Below are 12,500 nucleotides of genomic sequence, written 5' to 3'. Positions count from 1 at the left end.
TATGTTGGATTAAACACCAGACAGGAGTTTATATGCATGTTGGATTAAACACCAGACAGGAGTTTATATGCATGTTGGATTAAACACCAGGCAGGAGTTTATATGTATGTTGGATTAAACACCAGGCAGGAGTTTATATGTATGTTGGATTAAACACCAGGCAGGAGTTTATACGTATGTTGGATTAAACACCAGGCAGGAGTTTATATGTATGTTGGATTAAACACCAGACAGGAGTTTATATGTATGTTGGATTAAACACCAGACAGGAGTTTATATGCATGTTGGATTAAACACCAGACAGGAGTTTATATGTATGTTGGATTAAACACCAGACAGGAGTTTATATGTATGTTGGATTAAACACCAGGCAGGAGTTTATATGTATGTTGGATTAAACACCAGACAGGAGTTTATATGTATGTTGGATTAAACACCAGACAGGAGTTTATATGTATGTTGGATTAAACACCAGACAGGAGTTTATATGTATGTTGGATTAAACACCAGGCAGGAGTTTATATGTATGTTGGATTAAACACCAGACAGGAGTTTATATGTATGTTGGATTAAACACAAGGCAGGAGTTTATATGTATGTTGGATTAAACACCAGACAGGAGTTTATATGTATGTTGGATTAAACACCAGACAGGAGTTTATATGCATGTTGGATTAAACACCAGACAGGAGTTTATATGTATGTTGGATTAAACACCAGACAGGAGTTTATATGTATGTTGGATTAAACACCAGGCAGGAGTTTATATGTATGTTGGATTAAACACCAGACAGGAGTTTATATGTATGTTGGATTAAACACCAGGCAGGAGTTTATATGTATGTTGGATTAAACACCAGGCAGGAGTTTATATGTATGTTGGATTAAACACCAGACAGGAGTTTATATGTATGTTGGATTAAACACCAGACAGGAGTTTATATGTATGTTGGATTAAACACCAGGCAGGAGTTTATATGTATGTTGGATTAAACACCAGACAGGAGTTTATATGTATGTTGGATTAAACACCAGGCAGGAGTTTATATGTATGTTGGATTAAACACCAGGCAGGAGTTTATATGTATGTTGGATTAAACAGCAGGGAGAGAATTATAGGACACGACAGAGTGCCTCTTTCTACACAAATGTACTTTTTCCTTAGTAACTGTTGGACTGTGGCCGCCCCTCATGGTAATTACATGGCAGACTTGAGAGCTGGGAAGTAGTGAAGGGGCCAGTCAACCACCCACGTGTCCTTAAGAGCTTGACTACATAATTAGTATTGACCTCTTTTAGGGGCGACAGTCAGCTCAAAATGTCATGAAATGTTTGCAGAAGTTCTCCACTTAAAAAAGATCACTGCGTCTCTTAAACTGCACCCTTTTTTGGGGGTTTTGTTTTTTACATTTTGTCTATCATTCCAACATACGAGCCAATAATTCAACTTGAAAAAAAGGCTCATTAGAATAAATACACTAATCGTGCTACTATGAACATACCAATCTAATATTTATACGTTGTAATGTGTTCAAATGTTCAGATATTGTGTTTAAAAACAATGGAAATGATGTTTGGAGTAAAGAACAACAGCTTGCATTCTTAGCTTATTTACATTAAGAGGAGAAAACTATCATTTACGGGGGTGAAAATGATCAAATGTAGTAACAATCACTTTCATCCAATTGATTTTTTTTAATGTTGATGTTCCAGGTAATATTTTCAGTGATAGGCAAATATAAGCTTTGGCTTCAGCCTATTCCTTTTTCGTGTGTAAATGTGTATGATTGTTAAATATTATGTCTCATCTGTACTGTTAAACTGCTCACACTAAATGGTTGATTATATGACCCAAACAAACTTATTTCATTCCATTCCCAATCCTTATGTAAGACAAGAACGCATGTTTTTCTTTTGTTGTGCCATCTCTCAAAGAAGTGAACTAATAAATAATAAATGTACCGTAATTTCCGGACTATAAGCCGCTACTTTTTCCCCTCGTTCTGGTCCCTGCGGCTTATACAAGGGTGCGGCTTATATACGACCTGTTCTTCTCCGACACCGACGAAGAGGATTTGGGTGGTTTTAGTACGCAGGAGGAAGACGATGACACAATGATTAAAGACTGACTTTGGTTATTTTGATAACGTACAGGCGAGCACTTTGTATTACTTTGCAGCGTTGTATTATTTGTACTCTGCACGAATGCTGTTCGCCATGTCAAAGATGTGAAAGTTTGATTGAATGATTGAAAGATTTATTGTTAATAAATGGGACGCTTTGTGTTCCCAAACAGTCATCTCTGTCCCGACAATCCCCTCCGTGGTAGCAGGAACCCCTATATACTACGCTAATTACACATCAAAACCCTGCGGCTTATAGTCGGGTGCGGCTTATAGTCCGGAAATTACGGTACTTTGGGACAAATGATGATCCAGAACCTTCTATTTTTGAAACCTGAATGAGCGGCACCTTTTAGTAGCTAAACAGACCCAGCTAAGCAGCATGTAGCAGTCTTGCTAAGTGCTGAACAAGATATATATACAAACATAATAAAACAATCACTTACTGTACAATGTCTGCTATCACTGGGCTGCCGACTTACGGGATGTTTACATCGTCACGTTTAGATGAAGATTTAAAGATTTTTTTAATGTAATAAAACAATCACTTACTGTACAATGTCTGCTATCACAGGGCTGCCGACTTACGGGATGTTTACATCGTCACGTTTAGATGAAGAATTAAAGACTTTTTTAATGTCTTACTCTGTTATAAGTTGAATGTCAGAGTTGACCAACTGTATGGATTATGACCACAACCTTCTACTATCCAGGTGAGAGGCAGGATTTATAATCCAGAATTGACTTTCACCATCGAAGAGGCGATGCAGCAGCTCACCGACTCAATATGTCAATAGAGAAGCATAAGCTAGTTAGCTCACTGTGATTGATTGATTGATTGATTGAGACTTTTATTAGTAGATTGCACAGTGAAGTACATATTCCGTACAATTGACCACTAAATGGTAACACCCCAATAAGTTTTTCAACTAGTTTAAGTCGGGGGTCCACGTTAATCAATTCATGGTAGATCAAAATAGTTTGTCTGCGTTAGCACTTATAATAACAAAATGGCTAATACTTGCTTAATATTCAGGTCACAAGATGTGAATGCAGTATTGTTGGCACTTTTTAGAGAGCTTTATGGACACTCTGCATTGTTAGTGTGGACAATGCATTTATTTTCATGTTTAAAGCAGCTAATATTTTCCCATGTCTACTCTTTATGCTTGTATCTTATGTCCGCAAGTAAACTCTGTGCCTTACCTTGAAGGCGTTGGAATGTGGGAGTATGGTATACTCCCTTTTTACCTTATCAGTATTAGAACAATGAGGCTGTATTCCTTTCTGGGCAGGGTGGGGGCTGTTTTCCTATTCAATAAGTTGTCTCTTTCCGTTTGGCTTTCAGACCACTTCTAGATGCCGCTATTAATGGACCGTAGGGCTGGTCTCCTAAAGCTTTAGTAAAACTTGATAATATTCCTATTCTGTCTTGATGGTCCTTCTTACTCTGCATATATGTCATCTGAAAGAACTTGGGATTGACCAGTGACTTGGATTCCCTGAGAGGAAGACTGGTCAGACGCAACATTAGCCACTTTGTACTGGCCGTATTTTATCATTTAAAATACTTTCTTTTTTTTTTAAATGTGTGTTCTTGTCGTACGTAAGGATTATGAATGATAGGCAAAAAAAAAAAAAAAAGTGCAGTTCCCCTTTGCTTAACAAAAATGATAAAAACGTCCCAATAAATATATAAAAAATCTTACTTGTAAAAATCATAAATTAAAATTGGAAGAAAAAAATAAGGATATTCTCCTTCGTACCAAAAGTCCACAGAAAAGAACTCCTCCATCGACCTCATTGAAGCTTTCACACGGCCGAGCTGGACACCTGCAGCCACCCCACATCGGTGTAGGCCCCGGTCACGTGCCAGTACACCGCAGCCATCAGTTTGCTCCACACCACCTGCGCCTCGGCCGTGAAGAACTCGGGAAAGTCTTCAGAAAACACCTCCAGCATCACCCCGCTCAGTATCTGCAGTCCGGGAGAGAAATACGACCAACGTGAGCTCAGAAAACGTGAGTCGGAGGAGGAGGAGAAGCCGGAGTGCAGCAGAAAGGTGGGCGAGACTCAGACAGGTGAGAATTGAAAGTGCAGACGGTGAAAGATGAAAGGCAACAGAAAAGGAATGAGAAACATAAAAGAGAGCAGCAGAGACGTGATCCTGTTGGAGTAAAGCGGTGTTTTTCAAACACTTCAAATGATTAATTTCTCATAAATTACAAAAAAAAATGTAAAATTTTTGACTTTTATCTAAAAGACTAAAATATTTGTTCATGTAAAATAATTTTTTCTCATGAATCACTTTTTTTTTTTCTTTTAAAATAAAGTTTTTTTTCCCTCAAAGTTCTGATATTATTTATTGTAAAATTTGTTTTTATAAAATCACAAAAGTAATTAAATGTTTGACTTTTTTCTAATATTTTTCTGATAAAATTATACATTTCTCATAAATTAAAAACATTTTTCTGTAAAATGACTTTTTTTTATGACTTTTATCTAAAAGACTAAAATATTTGTTCATGTAAAATAATTTTTTCTCATGAATCACTTTTTTTTTTTCTTTTAAAATAAAGTTTTTGTTTCCCTCAAAGTTCTGATATTATTTATTGTAAAATTTGTTTTTATAAAATCACAAAAGTAATTAAATGTTTGACTTTTTTCTAATATTTTTCTGATAAAATTATACATTTCTCATAAATTAAAAACATTTTTCTGTAAAATTACTTTATGACTTATCTAAAAGACCAAAATATTTGTTCATGTAAAATAATTTTTTTCTCATAAATCGCAATATTTTTTTCTTTTAAAATAAAGTTTTTTTTCCCCTCACAGTTCTAATATTTCTTGTAAAATTAGTTTTTATAAAATCACCAAAATCATTAGATTTTTGACTTGTAGAAAATGGATGGACTTTTTTCTAATGGACTACAATATTTTTCTGGTAAAATTATTTATTTCTCATAAATCACAATATTTTTTCGGTAATGTATTTTTTTAAAATGAATGACTTATTTAAAAGACAAAAATATTTGTTCATGTAAAATGTATTTCTCATAAAATTACAATATTTTTTTTTTCATTACTTTCTTTTTTTAATAACATTTTAAAAAAAATAATTTATTTTTGACTTTCAAATATACAATATTTTTTCCAGTGAAACCTTTTTTTTCATAAACTTTTAAAATAACGATATCTTCCTGGTAATGCATCCTAAAGCTCGGCAGAGTAACCGTGTAATACTCTTCCATATCAGTAGGTGGCAGCAGGTAGCTAATTGCTTTGTAGATGTCGGAAACAGCGTGCAGGTAAAAGGGTGTCTAATGCTTAAACAAAAAAATAAACAAAAGGTGAGTTAGGGAAGGCTATGCAGAACCAAACTAAAACTGAAGTGGCTACGAAGTAAACAAAAACAGAATGCTGGACGACAGCAAAAACTTACAGCGTCCACAAAGTACATCCGTACATGACATGACAACAATGTCCACACAAAAAAATATGGCAACAACTGAAATATTCTTGATTGCTAAAACAAAGTAGATGCGGGAAATATCGCTCAAAGGAAGACATGAAACTGCTACAGGAAAATACCAGAAAAAGAGAAAAAGCCACCAAAATAGGAGCGCAAGACAAGAAGTAAAACACTACACACAGGAAAACAGCAAAAAAGTCCAACTAAGTCAGAGTGTGATGTGACAGGTGGTGACAGTACACCTACTTTGAGACAAGAGCTATAGTGATGCATGCTTGGTTATGCTTTAAAGTCATATCCAACCACTTTTTACTGTCAACTGAGTTTCGTTTTTTAATGCTTTCTGCTGGTGTTGTATATAATATATATAATATATGATATATATCATATTATTTATTATTATTCTTGTCTATTGTGAGCGAACTGTGGTGCTGAATTCCCCCCAGGAAGGAGGGACCCTGGAAGGAGGGTATGTAGTAGAATTTCTGACCTTCGACCTATATTTCATGTCTGTCAAGAACGTATGCTCATTTGATTTCTCTTCTATTCTGTGTCCCCGGCCGGGTGTGGGACAAAAGTGAATATTAAGTCGTGCCAACCTGTCTACGGCATGTTTTGGTTGTTTGGGTATGATTGGGGAGTCCAAGGATGTTGCAAAAACAATCATGACGCACGAGATAAAAACAGTGACGCACAAGAGACGTATAAAAAATGGCAGAAGACCGGGACTCGAGAGTGATTTTGGCTTGTGTGTGTCTTGTGTGCTCTGGGGCCGTACTTATCAAGCTTCTTAGAGTGCCATTTTACACTTAAGTCCTGAGAATTTGCGAAATTTAGTCCTACTCTCGAACTTAAGAATAAAAGCTTTTTATCAACGTTCTTAAGTCTAAGAATCACTCCTACTCTCCACCATATTTAAGAGACCTTCAGAGGTGTCTTAAGTGGTTAGGAGTTGCCAGCAGGGGATGGCACTGAGGCGAGAGAGACGTGCGCCAACGTTCAGGGAACGGAACAATGTTTTGTTTTGTTTTTGATGACGAGCAGCTGATCAAACGGTATCGTTTAGACAGAGCGGATATTATTTTTGTCACAGATTTAATACTTTTCGATTCCTTGTTGATTTCTGCATGTGTCTGCAGTGGGCTAGTATATATAGAGCCACCCACACCAGTTTCAAATTAGTTGCCTACTTAATGAATTGGAAAGAAAATGTTATGACAGTAGCGTATGTGTGTGGCCGTGAGGTGAGTGACGTCAGTGAGTGTGTGGGCGAGAGAAGAGAGGGAGCGGTAGCGTGAGTGCCGGCGGGGACTAGTTTGTTTTGTATTATTTTGTAGTTTATTGTCAAAATATACACTCCCATTGTCCACTTCAATATTTCCAAGATATTTCTTTATTCTTAGACCAGGGATTCCCTTCCGTGATTGGTCATTTCTATGGACACAGAAATGACGTCACCTAAAATTGCGTTTACGGCACATAGTAATGTCGTAATTCAGCTCTGAGTGTGACACTTAAGATTCAGTCCTACACTTCGCTGAAAGTGTGAGTAAGACACTTGATAACTAACTTTTAAGTGCAGCTTTCAGCCAAGAATTTATTTACTCTTTAGTCAACTCTTAGCAGACTTCTTAGGAGTCATTCTAAGAAGCTTGATAAGTACGGCCCCTGGAGTACATTTGGTCTGCTTGCACGGACAACTCAATTCAACGTGCACTTCTGATAATGGGTAAATACATTTGTTGTACTAAACTACTTTTGTTGCCTGCTTAAGCTTCGGACAATCCACCACATCAATAAAGTACTTTCTATTCTATTCTATTGTGCCTCCGCATTTTTCTAATGCAAAAAGTGTGCCTTGTCTCCAAAAAGGTTGCGAAACACTGGAGTAAACAATCTCTGTGGAGAATAGAGAGTGTGTTTACCTCATTTAGTGGCCACTTTTCTAAGTCGGGTGCAGGAATGTGACAAGTCAGTCATTTTCCTGCCTTCTAAGGAGTCTCAATGGCCCAATTTGTCATCTTTGCATGCATCTTAAAGATAATTGCAGGGCTTATTCCTCAAACTGACTCTCAATTCCCCCTAAAAGCTTTGGTGTGCATGAAAAAGTAGATGACGAACATAAACATAATGTACTTGCAGTCCCTGGACTCACATACAGTATAGACACATGTTTCAGTCTATTCACGCTGTTCAATGGCACTAATGTGAGGTGTGTGCAGCTGCACTCAGCAAGAAGACGCATTGGAAAAGAAACGAGGAGAGGAAATGTCTCTCGTCACGTGACCAGGAAAGCACATTCCATTCTCACATTGGTAATCACACAACTGGAATGGGGTGAGTATAAAGCTATTACTGTAGATTTTTGTCTGCTGTGGTGATGATTCGGCCATCATTTTGTATTCCTACTCAAAATGTATCAACAACAGTGGGGAAAATGCCATACCACCATTTCATAAATAGTAGTGCTAACAGTAGAAATGAGATCAATACTGGACAACTTTTTTTTAATGTAACATTCGTGGGCTAACCTCCGAGGACCATGCTACAAACTATGGGAGACCGGGCTTTCAGTCTGTGGAACGCTCTCCCTGACCACCTGAGGGCACCACAGACTGTGGATGCTTATAAAAAAGGCTTAAAAACCCTTCTTTTTTTAAAAAAAAAGCCTTATTTTAGATATAATAATAATAATGAATTACATTTGTAACGCACTTTACATTTGTTAAAATCTCAAAGTGCTACAAAGTATTAAAAATAAATAAAAAATAGAAAGTTAGAATATATAATAAAAAATTAAAATAGAAATGAAATCATGACACACACTAGATAAAACAGAAACATAGATAAAAATAGAAATAAAAGCATGAAAGCAGTGGATAAAACAGACAGGCAAGCAGTGACAAGAAGGAAGAGAAATTAGATAAAAGCTGTGCTAAAAAGGTGGCTTTTTAGTCCCTTCTTAAAATGGTCCATTGTGTGATATATGTGTGTTAGATCTAGCTATTAGGCTGTTCTAGTTCTAGTCTGTTTTTAGTCCCTTCTTAAAATGGTCCATTGTGTGATATATGTGTGTTAGATCTAGCTATTAGGCTGTTCTAGTTCTAGTCTGTTTTTAGTCCCTTCTTAAAATGGTCCATTGTGTGATATATGTGTGTTAGATCTAGCTATTAGGCTGTTCTAGTTCTAGTCTGTTTTTAGTCCCGTCTTAAAATGGTCCATTATGTGATATATGTGTGTTAGATCTAGCTATTAGGCTGTCCTAGTTCTAGTCTGTTTTTAGTCCCGTCTTAAAATGGTCCATTGTGTGATATATGTGTGTTAGATTAGGCTGTCCTAGTTCTAGTCTGTTTTTAGTCCCTTCTTAAAATGGTCCATTGTGTGATATATGTGTGTTAGATCTAGCTATTAGGCTGTACTAGTTCTAGTCTGTTTTTAGTCCCTTCTTAAAATGGTCCATTGTGTGATATATGTGTGTTAGATCTAGCTATTAGGCTGTTCTAGTCTGTTTTTAGTCCCGTCTTAAAATGGTCCATTGTGTGATATATGTGTGTTAGATCTAGCTATTAGGCTGTTCTAGTTCTAGTCTGTTTTTAGTCCCTTCTTAAAATGGTCCATTGTGTGATATATGTGTGTTAGATCTAGCTATTAGGCTGTCCTAGTTCTAGTCTGTTTTTAGTCCCTTCTTAAAATGGTCCATTGTGTGATATATGTGTGTTAGATCTAGCTAATAGGCTGTTCTAGTTCTAGTCTGTTTTTAGTCCCTTCTTAAAATGGTCCATTGTGTGATATATGTGTGTTAGATCTAGCTATTAGGCTGTCCTAGTTCTAGTCTGTTTTTAGTCCCTTCTTAAAATGGTCCATTGTGTGATATATGTGTGTTAGATCTAGCTATTAGGCTGTCCTAGTTCTAGTCTGTTTTTAGTCCCTTCTTAAAATGGTCCATTGTGTGATATATGTGTGTTAGATCTAGCTATTAGGCTGTACTAGTTCTAGTCTGTTTTTAGTCCCTTCTTAAAATGGTCCATTGTGTGATATATGTGTGTTAGATCTAGCTATTAGGCTGTTCTAGTCTGTTTTTAGTCCCGTCTTAAAATGGTCCATTGTGTGATATATGTGTGTTAGATCTAGCTATTAGGCTGTACTAGTTCTAGTCTGTTTTTAGTCCCTTCTTAAAATGGTCCATTGTGTGATATATGTGTGTTAGATCTAGCTATTAGGCTGTTCTAGTCTGTTTTTAGTCCCGTCTTAAAATGGTCCATTGTGTGATATATGTGTGTTAGATCTAGCTATTAGGCTGTTCTAGTTCTAGTCTGTTTTTAGTCCCTTCTTAAAATGGTCCATTGTGTGATATATGTGTGTTAGATCTAGCTATTAGGCTGTCCTAGTTCTAGTCTGTTTTTAGTCCCTTCTTAAAATGGTCCATTGTGTGATATATGTGTGTTAGATCTAGCTAATAGGCTGTTCTAGTTCTAGTCTGTTTTTAGTCCCTTCTTAAAATGGTCCATTGTGTGATATATGTGTGTTAGATCTAGCTATTAGGCTGTTCTAGTCTGTTTTTAGTCCCGTCTTAAAATGGTCCATTGTGTGATATATGTGTGTTAGATCTAGCTATTAGGCTGTTCTACTTTTTATATTTTTTTACTATTTATTTTACTTATTGGGGGCAGCTATTTCTGGTTTTAGCGTTGTTTTTGTGGGTTTTTTTTAAATGTACTGTAGCACTTTGAGGTTGTTTGTTTCAGAAGGTCTGAAGACCTTTTTTTCCAAATGGATTCTTAAGAAAAAGATGGGGGAAAAAAGTTAGATTTATTTATTTCTATTTCCAAATCAATTTGTGAAAATGATGAATCGATTCAGAATCAACATGAATAACAATTGCAATTTGGATGAATATTCAATATTTCTATGATTCTAATTGGTAAAAAAATGTCATATTTCTATGATTGTAATTGATAATAAATGTAATATTTCTACGATTCTAATTGATAATAAATGTAATATTTATACGATTGTAATTGGTAATAAATGTAATATTTCTATGATTCTGATTGATAATAAATGTAATATTTGTATGATTGTAATTGGTAATAAATGTAATATTTCTATGATAATAGATAATGTAATATTTCTATGATTGTAATTGATAATAAATGTAATATTTCTATGATAATAGATAATAAATGTAATATTTCTATGATAATAGATAGTACATGTAATATTTCTATGATAATAGATAATAAATGTAATATTTCTACGATTGTAATTGATAATAAATGTAATATTTCTATGATTGTAATTGATAATAAATGTAATATTTCTACGATTCTAATTGATAATAAATGTAATATTTCTACGATTGTAATTGGTAATAAATGTAATATTTCTATGATTCTGATTGATAATAAATGTAATATTTCTATGATTGTAATTGGTAATAAATGTAATATTTCTATGATAATAGATAATAAATGTAATATTTCTATGATTGTAATTGATAATAAATGTAATATTTCTATGATAATAGATAATAAATGTAATATTTCTATGATAATAGATAGTACATGTAATATTTCTATGATAATAGATAATAAATGTAATATTTCTACGATTGTAATTGATAATAAATGTAATATTTCTATGATTGTAATTGATAATAAATGTAATATTTCTATGATAATAGATAATAAATGTAATATTTCTATGATAATAGATAATATATGTAATATTTCTATGATAATAGATAATAAATGTAATATTTCTACGATTGTAATTGATAATAAATGTAATATTTCTATGATAATAGATAATAAATGTAATATTTCTATGATAATAGATAATACATGTAATATTTCTACGATTGTAATTGATAATGTAATATTTCTATGATAATAGATAATAAATGTAATATTTCTATGATAATAGATAATACATGTAATATTTCTACGATTGTAATAGATAATAAATGTAATATTTCTATGATAATAGATAATACATGTAATATTTCTACGATTGTAATAGATAATAAATGTAATATTTCTATGATTGTAATTGATAATAAATGTAATATTTCTATGATAATAGATAATAAATGTAATATTTCTATGATTGTAATAGATAATAAATGTAATATTTCTATGATAATAGATAATAAATGTAATAGAAGAGTCACCTTGAAGTACATTGGCTCCACTTTGTGTTTGACAGCATGAGCTTTTCCCACCAGGGCCAAGACCGAGGACACCTTCTCCGGGTCATTGAGGTTCTCCACCACCGTGTTGATGGCGTTCATCACCCTGCGGGCGTGGTGTCGCAGCTGGGAGCTGCGCTCCATCTCCTCGGGGTCCTCCATGTCCTGGAACTGGCTGAAGTACTGCTTGGCAGAGGGGAAGTTCACAAAGAACCTGGGGACAAACAACATATTCAGTTCTTAACACACCCAGAAGTGGACTCTGGTCTGGATAGGTGATTGTTTGACTTCTGGACCTGGTACTTGTGCGTTGAAAAGATGAGACTATCAGCTTAGTCCTCTGACTGTCAGCTTAGTCCTCTGACTGTCAGCTTAGTCCTCTGACTGTCAGCTTAGTCCTCTATCAGCTTAGTCCTCTGACTGTCAGCTTAGTCCTCTGACTGTCAGCTTAGTCCTCTATCAGCTTAGTCCTCTGACTATCAGCTTAGTCCTCTGACTGTCAGCTTAGTCCTCTGACTGTCAGCTTAGTCCTCTGACTGTCAGCTTAGTCCTCTATCAGCTTAGTCCTCTATCAGCTTAGTCGTCTGACTATCAGCTTAGTCCTCTGACTGTCAGCTTAGTCCTCTGACTGTCAGCTTAGTCCTCTGACTGTCAGCTTAGTCCTCTGACTGTCAGCTTAGTCCTCTATCAGCTTAGTCCTCTGACTATCAGC

At 35.0% G+C, this 12,500-nt stretch overlaps 1 protein-coding gene across 1 annotated transcript in view; it reads right to left on the bottom strand.

Annotated features, from left to right (window-relative positions):
- Positions 1-1,482: 1,482 nt before the first annotated feature.
- The window catches only part of cygb2 (cytoglobin 2), a 27,770-nt gene continuing 16,752 nt past the window's right edge, over positions 1,483-12,500 (bottom strand). The window contains exons 2-3 of the mRNA XM_062033201.1: positions 11,771-12,002; positions 1,483-4,100 (exon numbers count right to left, since the gene is read on the bottom strand). Of these exons, the coding sequence (XP_061889185.1) occupies positions 3,936-4,100; positions 11,771-12,002 (397 nt within the window). The 3' untranslated portion in view covers positions 1,483-3,935. The remainder of the gene's footprint in view (positions 4,101-11,770; positions 12,003-12,500) is intronic.

Source organism: Entelurus aequoreus, linkage group LG22, assembly GCF_033978785.1.
Source record: "Entelurus aequoreus isolate RoL-2023_Sb linkage group LG22, RoL_Eaeq_v1.1, whole genome shotgun sequence".
Classification (NCBI taxonomy): Eukaryota; Metazoa; Chordata; class Actinopteri; order Syngnathiformes; family Syngnathidae; genus Entelurus; species Entelurus aequoreus.
Note: the sequence above shows the minus strand (reverse complement) of the source record. Positions and strands in the feature narration are given on the sequence as shown.